The 19339-nt window shown below is 40.3% G+C and overlaps 1 protein-coding gene across 2 annotated transcripts in view; it reads left to right on the forward strand.

Moving 5' to 3' along the window:
• Nucleotides 1-1966: 1966 nt before the first annotated feature.
• The window catches only part of LOC110050027 (polycystin-1-like), a 28008-nt gene continuing 10635 nt past the window's right edge, over nt 1967-19339 (forward strand). For both annotated transcript variants that reach the window (XM_089285558.1, XM_089285559.1), the window contains exons 1-12: nt 1967-2338; nt 3687-4376; nt 7435-7604; nt 8010-12976; nt 13427-13942; nt 14378-14634; nt 14732-15087; nt 15709-15891; nt 16600-16725; nt 17212-17397; nt 18381-18623; nt 18721-18885. In XM_089285558.1, coding sequence (XP_089141684.1) covers nt 2263-2338; nt 3687-4376; nt 7435-7604; nt 8010-12976; nt 13427-13942; nt 14378-14634; nt 14732-15087; nt 15709-15891; nt 16600-16725; nt 17212-17397; nt 18381-18623; nt 18721-18885 — 7935 coding nt within the window. In that variant the 5' untranslated portion in view covers nt 1967-2262. The remainder of the gene's footprint in view (nt 2339-3686; nt 4377-7434; nt 7605-8009; nt 12977-13426; nt 13943-14377; nt 14635-14731; nt 15088-15708; nt 15892-16599; nt 16726-17211; nt 17398-18380; nt 18624-18720; nt 18886-19339) is intronic.

Here is a 19339-nt window from a genome sequence, read left to right on the forward strand (position 1 = left end):
TAATTTATTAGACGACTTGGCTGGAAATTGAGAATTCAGTTGATCAATTTTTCTTTGAAGGCATCTTCGCATGCACTTTTTTAATAGCAAGCAAATTTTGTGATACAACTATTAGTAAGTGGTAGGAGGGCCGCGTTACACCCTACGTGCGAGTCTCAATGGTGTTTATCGTTAGTCGTAACACAGGCCAAACATTTATAGCCGTTCAGCGTAAAAAATGGAAATTTTCAACCCTTAACCATGAAAAATATTAACCGTAGAAAATGTTTTGTTCCTTATCTGGTAATAATATTAATACCTGTTCTCCATTCTAGGGCCATAAGTATATTTTACAGCAATCAAAATAATTTTTTATCTTTTTAAAACAATGGAAATTAATTTTTAAATTTTTAAAACAATGGTAATTAAATTCTTAAATAAGAACAAATATTGCCCGTTAGCGGTTAAAAAGCCAAAATATTAACCGTAACCCGAAAAAGCCATCACCCCGATCGTGACCATCTTGGGTACCTGTATATTCCGTTCAAATTTACGGCGCGTTTTGTAGTGAACAGCAATCATAGTTAATTGCCAGCCGGTATGAAATACCGGTTTTAATTACAAGAAAAAGCTAAGCACCTTGAGAGCTTTAAAAGCAAGCTGTAAGACTTTATCATCATTTTGACCCATGTAAATCAATTGTATTTATTATTTTGGATGAAGGCTGCCAAAGGCGTCTGCAAAAATGTTTGACAATACTCTAAAATAATTATTTTAAGTAATCCATCGTATGCGTAAATTTCTAGAGTAGTTTTTAACTAAATAGCACTGAATGAAACTGACGGTTTTGTGTCAAGTCTATCTTCGTTTTCGCAGTATTTTTTCTTTTTTTAATAGATAAAAGCACCTTTTCGTTTCACGAATCCTGAAATCTCGAGTAGCTGAATAATTTGACATTTATTTCGCACTAACTGTCTAAAAACGTCTACATCGTCAGAAATAATTCGTATAGCTCAAATGAGTCATTATAGTTCGTACAGAGAAAAATAATGAAATAATGAAATGCAAAACGTAGCGAGAAATTTGCGCCATGCTCACCATTTCATAAGTCGTTAAGAAACTTTATTTGCACAAACATTATCACCCAAAATACCAAAAAACTCATACAGCGAGAGATGAAGGAATCGTGATCCGCCTAACCAATGCGTGAGTTCATTTTCCGGTTTGTTCTTTCTTTGAAGTCAACAATTTACTTTTCCGAGTCGCTCCCCTGACGGTGTTTATCGGGCCTGTCGAACACGAAACAGCACGGAGCAAAAAACAATCAATCAAACACAGCGATGTACGGACTCCTTCTCCAGGAAATACATGATGATAATTTCAATTGATTTTTCTGTTTTGAATTAGGCTGTGAAAATGCAACGTAGTAAGGCATAAAAGAAATGCTAATAGCGTCTCTCATTAGTCGATTGGAGTAACACGTTTCTATTCACACGCGGCATTTCTCCTATGCCACAATTTCTTAATATTAAGAAAAAAAATTAAGATCTGAAAGATTACGATGAACGCAGATTTCTAGTTTTCCGCATTGCTAATTCCGTTTTTGAAGGAAATGAAAATAAGAGCACAAAAAGGGCACGCAGGAATGACAATATAAGCGTTTAGTTTAGTTTAGTTTCTAGAATATTCTTAGATCAAAAAGGAATATTGAAAAGCACGGAGATAAACAATACGATGTTCGACACGTTTTATTATTCGATTTCTTTTTTCTGTTCAATATTACATTAAGTTATCAAGAACATTTCGTTTGATAATCTCTAAAGAATTCAGTCGCATGCATTATAATCCCACTATTTACAGATGCAATATTCATCGAACTTTGCCTGTATTAAGTTTCCCAAAAATTAACGAATCGAAAACTAGTGTTTGCGACAGCTGTCCGAGAAGCCTTTGTGTATAACGCGTGGAAACGAGTGTGTTTGTTAGCTAAACTATAATTAACCCGGCCTGACCGAACTTTCACTCATTCGCTGGCAGATTGCTTTTTTTACCTCGAGATCAGAGCGAGCTTCGCAAACTCATTCCGGAAACCAGTGACACATTGGATCTTACAGAATGACATTCAAATTCAGTTTGGTTGAGACGTGTATGTGAAATGACGAATTTGTTATGAGTTAAACAGAATTTGTACGAAATTGTTTGCTTATCTCCCTGAGCTGGTCTCGTTCTACTCTTTAAAGCTGATTTAGCGTATCGCGGATATGAAGAGATTTTAGCGCAAGGATGGCCACGAGAAGCTGGTATTTCACCTTTGTGACTGTGGCGGCTTTGGTCAATTATATAGGAGCAATTGATGTCGGTGAGTCCTAACCGTCTGGGTTTCTAATCTACGCTAATTTACATTTACTCGACAACGTTTCCCTGTTTTATAGAGCAAAGATTTTACAACAGAGGTTTCCCTCTTGCTAACACTGGGAATATCTTATTTTTTTTCCACCGGCTAGTGGCGATACAAAATACACTGCTTTGTTACAAGAAAGAAAAGACGTCAGAGCATAACATTTTCAGTTTTTGACAACGGCTGTTACAGCCGGGCTTATCCTCAACGCAAAGATGGAAATCAGTGATTTGATGGTAATCTAATTTCGCTAAATCGTCGCTTTGAAAAACCCAAAGAAAAAGATTCCATCTTTGATAAATACAACTGCAATAGATTGCGAAACGCATAAAGTTTCTCAAACCAGGAGGCCCTTGAGAATGAGTTCTTGATTACATCAATAAAATGAAATGTATATCGTTATCTCAGTGCGTGTTTTCTTCGTAAACTAGAGGAGCGACCTGCAGAGAAATTGTACTTTTTCTGCCTAAGCTTGTAGCTCTTTTTAATCTATCTTTTAAGTCGGTGCTCGAGATTCATTTTCTTCGATATATTATAAATTTGCATTTCCTCTATTTCTTTCTAGTTCTCGTTTTATGTTCATTCTTTTCTGAAGTGGTCAACTTCTGTAGCAGAGAGCTTCCTTGTTATTACTTTTTTGCACGCAATATGAGCGTACGAATAAATCCAAATTAACATAATAGTAGTTTCATTCACCTCGGATAAAAAGCTAGAATTACAGACGTCAAATAAGAAATGGAAAAAAATTAGTCTTGAGTTATCCGCGCCACAACAGAAACATCTGTAATATGGCTTTACGATTTCTGTCCGTGACTGTTCACGGAACAATTATTTTTCTTGAAGGAAGATTCCAAATAATATTATATTTTTTTTTCCCTCGGGTCATATTTTGTGCTTACAATTTTGTACTTTAAAATTGCCAGTCCTTCGACAATTCAGAAACGATTCGTGTCAAGAAATATCAAATGATAGAAATAAACCTAAATGAAGGTCTCAACTTCAATAATTTTTCTTTCCTTTATAAATCCAAGGTTACCTTTTGTACTTTAAAATTTCCAGTCCTACGACAATTCAGAAACGATTCGTGTCAAGAAGTGTCAAATGATAGAAATAAACCTCTTTCCTTCATAAATCCAAGATTACAAATATTGTGAGTTCGGGGACGTTTCCCCTTATCCGCCTTGAAGATACTAAATCAATTTTGTTTCTTTTTTTTCCTTACACCTCTTAGCCTCAACAACTTCAGTTCTGATGATATTTTTTCTGCTATCCCTTGATTTATAGTTAATGTTGCTTTGTTTCGTTCTAGAAAATCTTAAACTTGGCTGCTATACAGAATCGCCGCTAAACCGAGAATTTCGTGTATCGCCCGGGGACTATCAACCATGGAGCCTTACTCCGTACGTTTGCGTAAAACTCTGTGGGAACATGAAATACAACTTGGCCGCTCTTCAAAATGGCAACTTGTGTTTTTGCGCCAATGCATTCAATTCTTCTCGGGCGGAAAGCTCGAACTGTAATGTAAACTGCAGTGGCGACGAAAATTACGTTTGTGGAGGGACATGGGCAAATTCAGTTTACAATTCAAGCTCTTACGTTGACGACCTAGTTGTAAACTACTTGGGCCCCGTCGCTGTTTTTGAGTGGGTTAATCTAACTGCCGAATTTGTGAACAGAAGCGATCCTGGATTGCGCGTTGCGTTTGACATTGGAGATGAAAACGGAGACTCCCCCGGGGTCAGCGCGAAGTTTAAATTCAGGGCGTCTTATTGGGGTAAAATCACCGTTAAAGCTCAGCCGTTAAATGTAGATCCAAAGTTGGATTATAAAAAGCGCGATGTGTACATTCAAGCCAAGCCAGGGACAGCGGAGTTGAATTGTCCCTCAGTTGTTCGAACAGGGGAAACATTTCGCTGTATCGCGAAAATATACGAAGGGACAAGTCTTACAGCGACATGGCTTTTTCAAGATGGAAAGGAAAGAAACATTTCATTACCAAGTAAGTTAAATTTACTCATATTTGCACGGTGACAACGAGTTTTTTATTTCATTTAAGCCTTTGGTTCCCGTTCGACGGCATCGGTTGACATTGTTTGCTTAGCAGAGGCAAAACGCAAAACGAATTATTCCATCGGTTATTATGAAAAATAGCGTCTTCATTATAATTCAAGCTTTTATGCAAAGCTGAATAAACGAAATTTTTTTAGGTGGCAAAGAATACAATTACAACACATTGAACACTTAAAAAAACTTCTTTGAAAACAAGACGAGAGCTGTCGAGCCGATCCAGAGAATGGCTTCGTAAATCTAATCAGATTTTTTGGAATGTTTTGAAACCCCCTTATTTGGCTCAAACATATAAGATATTTTCATAAGCTGGTTTTATGTGTGTTATTGCAAAGGCTCATCCGATATATACAATGTATTATTTGTTTGTTTATTCTATTTATAAAGTGCCGACAATGTTTAGTTTGTTTGACAATCCGCAAACAGAGTTCTGCATTTTAGACAATTGTTTCAGTCTTGGCTATCGATTTCCTGCTGCGAGAGAACGTGAAATAAAATCTATGACGGCCAAAACACAATATTCTACTTTCATCGTTTCTTTTAAATTCAGTTTAATTCTTGACCTAGTTAAACTTAAACATAACAAATAAAAGGAACGCAATTCGTTAGTTGCAGGTGATTTTTAACTGTTTCAATAACATGTAAATTGTGCTTTTATCGCGTCCTGCATAAACGCCTCAGCAGACATTTGAAGATTTTCCATTGTGCAAGAATAGATAAGCTCTAATGACGCCAGAAAAAAAAATCAATTCTTTCAGGTCTCCGCCTTATTGATGGACTATTAATAAAAATTAAAATTTCACAATTTCCTGCTTTATTTGTCTGCATTTTAATACAATTTCAAAGCAGCCTGTTTTGTAAATACAAGATGTTTCGAAATATCAAGTACAAATTTCGCCTGAATGACGCAAGAACCATTTGCGTTTCGCTGTCAAGAAGCGAATTACGAAAAAAACCTCCAATTTTAAAAGTATATTGCTGTTTGAGTCGCGTTGTTGTGTCATCTTGACGGTCATATTTAAGGTTTTAGATTAATTTAAGCTTTGACTTTTCCAATGATGTTTCATATTTATGAAAAATCGAATGATATTCATCAATGAGACGAGAGGCATTTCGATAACTTTTTAAATTTTACTTATGAAGAGGGTTTAATTTAAAACAAAGGAACGCAATATTCAAGGGAATTACGACACATCAGCATCGGACACATCCTTGAGCTCTGTTTTCAAGTGCAATTAGCCTGAAAATGATTTTTATCTGGCGTTATCAGGATTTTTAAATGTGAGCCACTTTCCGTCTTGGAAGAAATTGTTTACTTTCGTAAGTAACACATGTTAATATTCATCCGAAGTTTCATTGCCATTTGTCTCTGTTCCGCGCGCCGGCCAAGATCCCTACAACTGTGGACTTGAAGGACAGGGAACTGTGATAACAGTTCAGGGCAGTTTACCTTATTTTAAGACCTTTTAGCTTTAGTTTACGCAATACATACACCAACATTGTCTCCGCTTCAGTACTGAAAGCGTTTTAATTTACGAAAAGTTGTTTTCCGGAAGCATTAGTCTAAGCCAGCCCTAGGATTTTCAATATTTACCAAGTTTTTCCCGTCCCGTTTACCTGTTCCAACACCTTACATATTGTTTTAATTTTGCTCGCATAACCAGAGATGTTCCAGGGTCTAATCTATTTTCCAGTCCATTTTAGCCGTAGGGGCCTGTGCACGACAAGCATGAGTTCACCAGTGATATATCAGTATTGTAACATGGCTCCGAGGCTTTCAGGACAAACTTTTATATCTGGTGTTGTTTTCTTTGTACCCAAGTCTCTTTTGGGAATTGAGAGACAAAACAAACTTAAAAAATTTACAATTTTGACCCGAAAGCCTAGGTGACGATGTTAGAATATTGGTAGATCGAACGTGGCCTATTCAAAGCTGGTAACATCTGCTGGCTGATCTCTAATTAAAATCGCTTGGAAATTACAGTACCTAAAAACCTTAGCAGATTGTAACAAAGGAAGTAACTGGCTGAAAGAGCAATAAAATTCTTAATTATATTCGCATTTAGCGATTACTTATTTACTTATTCTTATTTGCACTGTAGTGCAAATTAACGTGAGCCCGTTCGTAATTTTCTCAGACATACAGAATTATTCCATGAAAACTCGAGCAATTATGATTTACATTATAGTCGTAATATTTTAAAATTATTTCAAATTACGAGAACTCTGCTTGACTCGTGCAAGTTTGAGAAAATTTTTCAATCAATCAATCAATCAAACAAACAATTTTTATTGTGCAGTATTCACAGAATTTTAAAATTCACATCATTATTATGAAATAAAGATGGGAAAAGAAATAAATGTTACATATGGTTATGGAGAAAATAAAAAAAAAAAACTATGTGCGAGGTAATCAGATTAGCCATTGGCTTTCGAGCTGGTTACCACCATGATAAAGTAGATACGGAGAACAAAAATACATTACTGGAAATAATCAGTCCAACATCACTTAAATTGTGAATCCTTAATTGCACTACGTTAATGACGTGCCTTTACTAACAAAACTCGATCAATGCTTAAAAACCCGCCGCTGTTCTTTGTACCTAAGTTTGTCAAGTCGTTTTCAATCAAACGAGAAATCCAAATAGTTTCCTGAAATAACACCAAAAACAATTTCCCATGGGAAGTCGAGAAAGTTTAATTTCACCAGTACTTTCAAGTGCTTTATATGAATTTCAATTTGTTTTGGACATTTGGTGTTTGATAGAAATGATGTCGTTTGAGAATATAGTCGCACAGAAGCTCGTAATAAAGTGTAAATAAACTCGATATAATGTTTTTGTCCATTTGTTACTCGGACTTCTGGTGGATTCCTTCTTAAAACCTTTCTTGTGAGACAATTTCTTAAAAGCTGATGTTATATTAAAATTTAAATTAGCGCAATAAATTCGGTATATCGATTAAACGAGCTTCTTGTATACTCTCCTCAGACCCACTTTACGTACGGGCTGGCCCGGCCATACCGCAGTGGAACGTGCCAGGTCTAACTTCCTCATATGGTCCAGGACTGTTTTTACTTCCCACATCCCAGTTCTCTTCTGAAGCACGGATTTTAGCCCTGGAAATCTATGGCTACACAGCGGGGCAAATAAAACTTTTTGTAAGTATTGATAATTGATAGTTTCTATCAAAATCAAAGTATTTATGACTGAAATACGTTCCAATTGGAGATCTCCGCCAATCATTTGCATGTTACATTTTTTTCATCTTTGCGATTTATACATGAATATAACTTAATCAGCTGCAAAACGAAAGTGAAGATAAAATCACATATGAAATGGCAATGCATTGCTAAAGCCTTAAGAAAACACAAAAAAAAATGAAAGGAAAAGAAAACCAGAATTTGCAGTAATGACTCATGTCACTTTCTTTCGATTTGTTCAATTTTTTTCAGTTGACTGATTTCTGACCCTCTTCGTCAATCTGTACCTTGCGCTCAGAACAATATTTGTAAATATTTCTTTCTTTGCTTATTTATTTGCTTACTTTTACTTTTTATTGGTAGGTTGTGAGACCAGTCTGTTCCTTGCCAACGCCTCATTACTGTCCCGTTAACCTGTCATGTAATCATCAGCAATGTTCCCCACAGCCTACCTATCACTGCTCCTCCTCCCTTACTTTTTGCCCATCAAGGGCTTGCTGTTTTCTGTCGTCGAGTGGAAACTGTTCCCAGTCTTCTAATTCTACGGCTTTGCACGCAAATACCTTGAGAATGACCACTGACTTGGGAGTGTTAACGATCACTACAGGTTACAACTTGCTTGTTCTTCCCAAGAATCAAACTTTTAACGTTCAGCCTGGGGACATGATAGCATGGGGCCCGGCAACGGACGGGAAGATTGCGCAAAAGCCAGGGAGAAGCACAGTGTATTACTTTTCGGGGTTCGATTTAAGTAACTTTCTGATTGGATCAGAAATCTCAATCAACCAATCAGCGGTGATTTCTGAGTTGACTTACATGGTCAACATTATTGGGTCCCAGGCTTCAAGTTTCGAGATGAGCCATCAGTTCAACACATCTGGAGAATACTGGACCCGAGTCAGTTTTTCGAATACTCTTGGAAACGATTTGCCGATAACACGACACATTCTGGTCCAGACTCCACTCATTAACGTCAAAATTGCCTATCCGCAAGGATTTTCTTTCTATGGCACGAAAATTAACCGCAACGTGGAAATGACCGTTAATATCTCTGCGGAATCGAATGTGACTATCACGTGGACACTTCTCAACTCCAGCTTTTTGTTAAAAAGCCAAACCTTGCGAAGCCTTGAACAGGGCCATGTTGTGGACAAGCTAAACCACACTTTTCCTAACTTAGGAATATACTTGGTTTTTGTTGAAGTAGCGAACAACGTGAGCTTAATCAATCGCACCGTTCTAGTGAATGTTCAAAACGCCTTATCCGACCTACATGCATCTGTGATTTCGACGCCAATTTTCTTAGGCGCTCCTACAACCCTGAACGCCTCTGTTGTTGGAACGAACGTTCTGCTCAAGTGGATCTTTGGCGATGGCACAGACACGCCTTATGTTTCCAACACAACCGTTGTTCACCGGTTCTCTAAGACAGGAACTCTTAATGTTTCCGTGATCGCGACCAATCTAGCCTCCAAATTAATAGCTTGGTTTCCAGTTCACGTTCTACATCCACTGAGTATTTCTGTGCCGCTCCAGGGCTCGGTGGATTTGACGATAAACTCATCGTGCTCCTTAGTTGGACCTTTTGCCGCGGATCGATACTACTATTGGGATCACGGAGACGGGAGTAAAGAGGAAGGTCTTAACAAAACGCAGGTGTCCCACACGTACACAACGGGAGGCACCTACAGAGTCACTGTTAAGCTTCAAAATGAAGTACTTGTCAAAGCAGTCTCCGACATTTTCATCATTGAACAAGTCTCAGGTCTTACCCTCGACAATTTTACCGGAGTAGAGCTGTTTGATAACCACACCTTTATTGCTCGGACAGTGACAGGAAACAACCTAACCTATGAATGGTATCTGCACGGTAATAACACCATAACTATAATGATATGTTCGAGTAATTCTATAGAATTCCATTTTAACCAAACCGGTTACTACTCGATCAGCGTAAATGTCTCCAATTCCATATCCTCTGCGTTTGCCTCGCTCTCGTTTTATGTGCAACTGCGCATAGCAGGACTAGGGATAACCGCTTTCCCGAATCCTGCGCCGTCCAACAGCACAATAACGTTTAACATCACCAAAGGATCGGGAACTAACGTCAAGTATCGTCTTGACTTCGGTGATGGATTTGTCCTCCGAGAATTTCCGAAGAGCTATCTCTTCAATCGGACATTCGCTTTCGGTCAGTGGCAAGTAATTTTCACAGGAGAAAACGCCGTTAATCATGTGATTGTATTCTATAACGTGACTGTGCAAGATCCAGTTGAAAACATTACTATAGCCGTTGAGTCTGAGGTCGAGTTTCATGGAAGAAAAATCGTGGCGGTTGGGGCTGGCACGCGTTTCTATAGCAACGTCACAGCTGGCACGGATGTGTATTTCCGCTGGATGTTCGGAGATGGTGGCAGCAGTCAAACTTTTAAAGGTTCGAGAATTCCCTCGGGAGAAACTAACCACAGTGTAGGGCACTCGTTCCCTCGCTCGGGGCCGTTCAACGTAACAGTAGAGGCTTTCAATGCCATAAGTCTATTGCGGACCTGGATTATAGTGCACGCGCAACAAAGGATCGAAGGATTTATGTTACTAGTGACTGACCGAGCGAGTCCTGGGGAGGAGATAAGTTTTGGATTTTCGCAAACCAAAGGCGACAACGTCAGTTATGTGGTCAACTATGGCGACGGCGGACCAAGTCAAGTCCTCACAGCAAAGTCCTTGTTAAAAAGTTTCAACGAAACCGGAGTATATAACATATCTGTAGAGGCTGTCAATCAAATTAGTTCAAAGAAGGTCAGAAAAACTATTACAGTGCAGCGTAAGATTCAAGGCCTCGCTTTCGTCTCTCCAATCAAAGCGGTGGAAACTGGTCAACCGTCTGTTATATCGTGGAAAATCACAGAAGGAAGTGACGTAATTTTTGTCGTCGACTATCAGGACGGAAGCGCTCTTGAAATACTGGACGGGAATGTTGTAGGCATGAACGTGACTGTACGCCATAATTATTCAACTTGGGGCGAATTCATGGTCAAAATCACTGCGTACAACTTGGTGGGGCGTAACAAAACGATAAAAGGCAAAGCCGTGGTAGACGATCGCATTGTCGGTCTTGTAGCATATGCCCAGCGCAGTACAATACTTATGTTTGAAAACGCTGTGATCGTGGCTTCGATCTTGAAAGGAAGCCATGTAACGTACGAGTTTGATTTTGCTGATGGTTCTGAGCCTGTACACACTACAAACAACACCGTGACACATCGTTACGCAAAATATGGGGTATTTAACGCCTCAGTTACTGCCAGCAATACGCTCACAACAGACCTGGTACATCTTAATGAGACTATCACGGTGGAGAAACCGAGCACACCGATGGAGATCCGCGGGCTCAATGTGTCATGCCAAGCGACCACTCCTGGGAGTGCAAGCGAAATTCGCATAAGTTATGAGTACGGCTTCCTGTTTCAGTGTGAGATCGACTTCGGTGATGAAACAACAGAAACTTATAGTGACTCAACCCTTCCGTTCCCATTGCTCCACAGCTACAGCTCCGTCGGTAGCTTTGAGGTGATCGTTCAGTGTGGAAGCAGCCGAGTCCAAACGACTGCTAAAGTCGACGAAGTAATCACAGGCCTGAAATTCAAAACTGGTAATGGAAAGATTCTAAAAGAATTTGGTCAGTCTGTCGAGATTGAATGGATCTGGACGACAGGTACACATGTTCAACACAGTGTGACCCTATCGGGCCATGGTTCAATTATCAGTCAACAAACCAGTCAAACAGGGTTTATCCAGCTTGGTCCTACGCTGTGCCCAACCCCTGGTAATTACACTGTAAAAATAGTGTTGTCGAATTCGGTCACGCCTGCGAAAAAACTTACAGCCAAGGTTACGTTTTTGCAAGAAATATCTGGCTTGTCTATCAGCGTTAATCCCATCACTAGAACTGGGTGTCCTGTGCCGGTTTACGTGACTATTGCATCAGGGCTGGATGTAGCAGTGCTGTGGAAATTCGGCGATGGGAATGATCTTCATCGTCAAACCAAAGGGTTTGGAAGCCAGGCATTTATCACAAGTAATATTTACACCACGCAAGGAAGTTACGAAATAGCGGTCTGGACGTCAAATCAAAATTCTGCAGAAAATGCGACTGATTCGATAACAATCCAGGATCCTGTTGAAGGGTTCTCATTTCATCAAAACAACACGCTCATTTGGCCGTCAAGAAATATCGTTTTCCATTTCAGTCGAAATTCGTCATTATCAGATCTTGTTGGTGCAAAATACAAAATTGAGTTTGGTACCAGTGAGAATTCAGAAGAGGTGCTCATTAATCCGAATCAAACTCAGTTTAGTTATCGACATTCGTACTCGCGCCCAGGGTGCTACACGGCCAAATTGATCATATGGAACTTTGTAAGTCGCGTGGAGTTAACCGCTCCTGTTGACGTCATAGAACATATCAGCAACGCCTCTCTCAAGGCTCTACATTCCAAATACTCGGCTCATCCGGGGACCTTGGGTGGTGGCCCGACCGGAGACATGTTTCCGTTTGAGTACCCAGTGTCTTTCGCGATCATACAAGATACGGGAACTTGCTTGAAGTACGATTGGAATTACGGAGACTATATTGAGTTAATAGATGTTACAACTCCTAATACAACGCATGCGTATCCTTTAACCGGGACTTACACCGTTACGGCTAATGTTTCTAACAGCCTCGGGGAGCGGTTTTTACAGCGGTCTATCACATTACAGCATTCAGTGATGGGTTTGTATTTAGCTGTCAGTGGTCTGGCGAGACCGGGGAAGAGCGTTACATTCGTTGTATTCTGCGCAAGCCTGGGGACGAATTCAACATTCGTTTTCAATGCAGGTAACGGAGGCTATAATGTCACGCTCAAGAAGTTTAGCAATAACTCCAAACTGAAGGCGGAAAGCAAAATTGATCCCAACACACATCTTCCATTCGATCCATCGAGCTATTACGCCAAGGTTGTCAACCATGTCTATTCAAATCAGGGAATGTTTGTGGCAAACGTGTGGGCTTGGAATGAGGCATCCCAGCAATCAGCGCGAGCCTCAGTTATAATAACAGACAAAGATGTTCCAGTACCTCGCGTGTCAGTCACTGGAGGGCTAAAAAGCCTGGTGAACAGCACTGCTCTAATCTACGGAAGTAAGGTTGCTCTGAGCTCGCATGTTGAAATCCAGAGCAAGGAAAGCCACACGGTAACTTTCAAGTGGGTTGTCTACAAAGCGAACACATATCGCCCAGCTTCCGAATCTTCTCTCCCACAGCTACCCCCGGAATCAGGGCGAGAAGTAAGGTAAGTTATGGGAAAAAAATACTCTCCGAGGAACACAGTCAGGGTCAGGTTTGAGGACAATGCACATTTTTGTTTATTATTCTTAGGAAGGTTTTCTAACAAGGTCTTTGGTAGGCATATGACGGGAAGTAGAAAAATACCAAAGCAATTAAAAGACTTGGTAAACATTCAGCCTTATGTAATCTAATGATTTGTTTAAACGAGACCCAAATGCCTTAAGTAGATTGCAGATTTTGAAACTGGGGGATATCGTAGGATATTATATACTCTTCTCTGCCTCACATGAAGTGTTCAGACCAGTTGCAACCAAGAAAAATATCTCACAGATTTACTTATGTGGCATAATATGTTGCTCATACCATCATGTAACTTGACGGAGGGTAACTTGACCCTATAAACAATCATTGTTTGACACCAAAATACCCAACCAAGATTCTCTTCTTTCTATAGATTTTCCCCAGAGGTCCTGACAGACCAGTCCTCGCTGACCATTCCCGCCTTTGGCCTTGATCCTGGTGAATACATATTTCAGCTCACTGTCACAATAGCCGACATCGGTACAAACAACGCCGACCATACCTTCATTAGGATCGCGGGCGCCGATATCGAAGCTCGCATTGCTGGCGGAGATTTGCGAACACATGACTGGGGACAGCGACTCGTATTAGATGCAACAGAATCACGTGATCCACTGCAACTAGGAAAGGAAGATTTGACCTTTGTTTGGTTTTGCGAAATAACCAAAATTAACCCTGATATCGTTAAATCTGATGTTGGGTGCTTTGGTAATGGAGAAGGTAATGTTGAATACACCGGGAAGGTTTTCTCCATAGAAGCCAAGAGCCTCTATGAGGCGACCTCGTACTTGTTTACTGTGAATGTGAGTTCTGCGGAGCCCGGCCGCTGGTCGACGGCAACGCAGACGATAACAGTGTTGATGGGGAATCCCCCTGATATCAGAATAAGGTGAGAATTATTACTAGACAAGTGAGTAATTTAACGATTTAGTACTGAAAAACGTATTGATTCTGAAATAAAAATATTTTTTTGTATCAGAAAAACATCATTAAAAAGCAAAAGTATCATATTGCTCCAAATTTTCACAAGTTAGCTGGGAACAGGCCATTATCAGGGATGAGTTTCTCAAATAGTATTTTCTGTTCTGGTTTCGAGAATACATTGGCCCAACCCAACTTAGTTTATAGAGGAGTGCCCGCCCCTGGACGTCGCCTTGCAAAGATTTGTGTTCACGACAAAATTGCAGCCCTGTTTGATTTCAAAGACAACTTAATGTTTGGCAGAATCATCAGTCATAGTATTGCCAAGGGTTGCAGAGTCTTGTCTTAATTCCGTAAACCTTTGCACTTGTGATTTTTGGCCTTGGATTTCTGTCCAATATAGTTGTCTGTCCAATTGTGGGGCGTACCTGAATCCATCCAGTAGACTTGTTCTTGCCACGGAATGTCTGAACTGCGACGAAACCCAACCCATAACTTACAACTGGTCAGCGGTGAACGTTCCAGCCTCGTTGCCTTTCTTGGTGTGGCCCGAAAGAACCCTCACCCCTCAAAACTTCCCGGATGCTGTCATCCTTGGAGGGACATTTGACAGTGGCTCTTCGTACAGAATCAAAATTGTCGCCAGTCGGCCCAGCTCAGGTATTTGTTAAATCGATAGCTGTTCCATGAGACTTTTAGGAAAAAAAAGGCTGTGGACAAAATTTTAACGCATATTTCGTTTTGAAATTGTTCTCAGCATCCCAAGGACTGGCAGAGTATAACATTGTAACCAACATTCCACCCAATGGAGGATCGTGTGACGTCACACCCAAGACAGGCGAAGAACTGGACACAATATTTACTTTCTCATGCAGCGGGTGGCAGGATGAGCATCAACCGCTGACCTATGAAATGTTTTACTCTCACCCAAATAAAAGCGAGGAGGACCCAGTCTCGCCTCTGAGTGGGGTGCTGTTTTTCTTTGGTCCTTCGTTAGAGAGTTACAGGGCGATTCTTCCGATGGGAAAGGAAGAAAATAACTATTCTGTTAATGTTGCGGTGATAATAAAGGACGCGTATGGAGAGTACGTGGACAAAAATCTTCGGATTCAGGTAAAGCCTGCACTTTTGTAACTCTTAAGACTAATGAAGCCACAATATCTGATCCTAAAATGAGTAGTAAAAGTTGCAAACTGATGATATTGAAACTCAAACAAACAGGCACGTTCTTTGATCCCGTGACGCGATAGTGTTCATCTGCGGAGAGACACTATCAGTCCGTAGTGCCCGTCCGAGGAAAACACCCGGATGGATGGTACTCGTCCGTGAAAATGTTTCCGTGAACAAGCGGGTTTATAGAAAATAAACAATTGAAAGTGTATTAAGTAGGTTTTCGTCTGTTTTCTTAAAATTTTGCATTTGGCTTTCACGGCTTTCATCTAAAAAAGTTCAAAATAATTCAATATGATTTTTGAACTGGCACGCGGAAGAAAATTTAGTGGTGAACAACAAAGACAATAGAGTGTTTATGTCTCGGAACTATCGGTCTGATAGTTTTACTTTGGAAGCTTCGCTTCTCGCGCAAATATTCGTTTTAAGAACATCAAATTTCCGCGGGGCAACTATCAGCCGATAGTTCCTTCACAGGAACATTCTGTTGTTTAAATAGAAATCTCGAGTTGCTATATAAACAAAAACTTGCTTGCCCATCATCGTATTTGTTCCTTCATTCAGGTAAACCGCAGACTGGTGACTCAAAAGGAATTGGTAGAAAAAACTCTTACGCCGGGAAACGAAATAGAAAAGGCGATTGGTCGTGGCGCAGTGCAAGAAGCAGTGCAGCGTATAAATGCTATCAGCGATGTACTCAATGTACAGAACTCCACTAAGGACAATGCGGTTGAACAAAACAAACAGGTACATTCTAAGAAACACTCAGGTGAAGCTGTTGTAGGGGATACTGTAATTTACATCATTTCATAGGCAATACAGCCAATCAGAATACAGGAAAGCCGTTGTGTACTCGACGGTATTACCTCTAACCTTCCCATCATGCGCGGTGCGTACGTATGTCACATTGATTGTATGGGCCACAGTATTTTCTATGGCATGGTATAAAATAGTTTACAACGCTCTCTCGTGGTATATCATGGAATGTCCTACTTGTCATGTGTATTTTCTTGGTACACACTCGCCTTAAGGCTCGTATGTACTCCAAGATAATACTAGTGATCATGACTCGTGGAATATTCCATGCTACACCACTCGAAAACGTCGCATAATTTTTTTTTCAGCGGCGTAAAGCGACAGGTAAAATCACCCACACCCCTTCTCACCCCTTCATAGGGTACAGAAAAGTCCAGCTCGACTCGACCCAGCGTCCCTCCTTTTACTAGGAAATACCGTTCTTCCAACTTTGACAATTTCGGGCTGGGCTATTAAACCGGCTTCACAATTAATGAAACTTCCATTGGTAGAAGAATATAAGAAGCATACATAAAAGCGGGTGAGAAGCAGGGTTCGTAGAAGACAGTATTGCAAAAGTGATACTGTAACTGAATATAACGCAATACAAAAAAGTTGATACGCCTAAATGATAGACTGGTTGTCACGTTTGTTGTATAGGTTCGTTTGGCGATTATCAAGTACTTGGCTGAGTTTCGTCCACAAAGTCTTAATGATGTATTACTTGGATCCAAGCCCCTAAAGGCGGCAACCGCTGTTGCTGCGGAGACTGAAGTGGAGGCGCAGGTGAGGCAAACTGGGACGTCATCCAGGGCTTGTTACGCAACATACGTTTTCTTCCTACGTTACGTGACGAGCCGAAAACGACAGCTACAAATGATGGAGATATGGCATAAATTGATACAATAAATCCGTCAAAATGTGAAAAACCGACATTTCAGCTTAATTTATCGGCTAAGACAGTACGGCAGAACTTTTAGCTAGATACACGACCCCACAAGCAAACCTGCTGCTTTAAGCAAAATCGTATTTAAATAAAAGATTGTTGTCGTTGTTTTTGGGTAGTGTAGTGGTTCTAATATTTTCCCCCAAAAAGTGGAATGATGTTGCAGCAAAATATTATGGCCTTTCGACCAGGATTTCTACTACTGGTTATTTAGTCATTGTTCACAACCTGCTATGTGTACACAGTTTTTAATAAATCAACATGTTTAAGGATATTTCGTACGTTTTAGTTTAATTTACAAACGATGTTGTCAATACTATATTTAGGTTCTAGCGACGAAGCAATATGCTAACATGGCGGCCATAGTGATGAAAGAGTCCCAAGGAGGGGAGGATGGGGGAGTCATCGAGACGATCTCTACTGAATTACTCCAAGGATTATCAAATGTATTTCTGGCTTCATCCAACAGTAATACTAACAGTTTAAATGATGAAGACAAAAAAGCTGCTGAGGTAAGTGGTTTGGGGGTTTAACTCCGGTTTCCGTAGCATGAAGTGGCCAGGACATTTGTTACTCCCTTCCCTGGATGGAATGCTAGTCCATCGTAAGTTCAACCCTAACGTTTTTTAAGGCTGCCTTAGCTAACATTTCGCTGGTACCCATTTATACTTCTGTGTGGAAAGGGGTGACACATTTGAGTGTCGGTATGCAAGGCAAGAGCTGTTATCAGCTAAAGAGGTACGCACCGGACAGGAAGCTATAGAGAGACGTGATGAATCGTAAAACTTGTAACCTACGTAGACCCGTTTTATCTTTACTTTGTTTAGTTTGTTTTGTCCGTCATTTCCGCCACTCCTTTTAGTTTCGAAATAGGTGTTACGACATCCACCACTATATAATATTGTAATTTCATTTTTATATTTAGACCAATATAGTAACATCTATACCTGAAGAAGGCTGGTCTGGTCAGCCCATATATTGTTTTATATATACCGCGTTGTGACATCCTTGCAGTAGTCTTTGACTTCTCATCGTTTTACTCTTCAAGTTTGCCGGGCTGATTAGATCTCCTGTGAGATCTAATGCTCAATCAAGCAGGATCTTCGTTCACGGCTTCGCAGTTTATTACTTTTTTTACTGTGGAGAGAGACTGTTGATGGTTTATGCTCCTGAGAAGGCGTGAAGGGCGAACACCTGTAGTTAGCGATGAAATCTGATCGACAGTTCAATAAAACGTCTTGCCCAGGAAGAAGTTAGAAGCCAGGACTCTAAGCCTCGGTTCAGACGTACTAACCACTTGGCTTCTACGAAAACAACAATTGTTCACGTACTGCCTGAAGGATTAATAACAATAAATCTCAAAAATCCAAGCTTGAAGTTTCTGTTTGCTTTAAGAGTGGCTGGAATTTAGTGTGACGATATAAAAAGCTTTATTCTCGGCTGTTAATTACAACGCAACAGTCTAAAAAGGGTTGTTTTTCAATTTTCATTCCAGGAAGTACAGTTTAAAATTCTTGATCTCGTGGATAAAGTCTCTGACGCAATGCTTCATACCATGATACCGGGCCAAACTCCGCTGGTCACAGGGAGCGCAAGCGTAGCTACTGGCTTGTCCAAACAAGCGCCAAATAACGTGGCCGGGATTTCAGTGGACGTGGGAGGTCTGGGGCAGTTTGTGATGCCACGCAACGTGAGCCTGGTCGACAGAACTAAAAATTATTCCTACGTCACGACTACCGTGAGTTGTGGAATTTTGGATTCTTTAAACTTTGTTCGATTGTAATTAAGGAAAGAGGATTTTTTAACTCTCCTGTATGACCTGTATTCTTCCACAGGTAACCGAGCTGTCTTCAAATCCATTCCGAGGTTCCAGTAATTCCACTCCGGTCAGGTCCAATCCTTTGTCTTTAGTGCTCAAAGGAAGTGATGGGAACGTTATTGCTGTCGAAGGTCTGACATCGCTAATCGATGTTTTGCTGCCGCAAAAAAGATCAGCTCAGGTAATTACAGGTTAAATTTAAAAGGGTTCAATCTGTTCCTTACATTAGCGATAAGAGGAGAAAAATGACTGTGGGCGCTTTATTCCGGTTTACATTGCAAAAGAAGCTAGAGGTATAGTATTACTACCCACAACACTTACCACACCCTAAATTGAGGAACTTGCTTGTTGTTCATGGATACTGTTGAAGGTACTGCAACAGCGTAATATTGCACGATACGCCTCTTTATAATTATACTCAGAAGTAACTGTATGAAAGGAGCTGGATTTCAGTATTTTGTAGCCTGCAAATAGGCTCTTAATTCGAGGCAGGCTTTCCTTCTTTCTTTACCCTTGAAGAGCTTGATCGCAGACTAAATATTTTGTTTTGGCTTGTGTCAAACTGAAAATCATAAACCGATTATATCATAAATAATCAATGCCTTGAAGTAATTTCCATGTGTCGTGAAGACCAC

This window comes from Orbicella faveolata, unplaced genomic scaffold (genome assembly GCF_042242905.1).
Source record: "Orbicella faveolata isolate gen_17 unplaced genomic scaffold, um_ofav_v1 contig_13, whole genome shotgun sequence".
Taxonomy (NCBI): Eukaryota; Metazoa; Cnidaria; class Anthozoa; order Scleractinia; family Merulinidae; genus Orbicella; species Orbicella faveolata.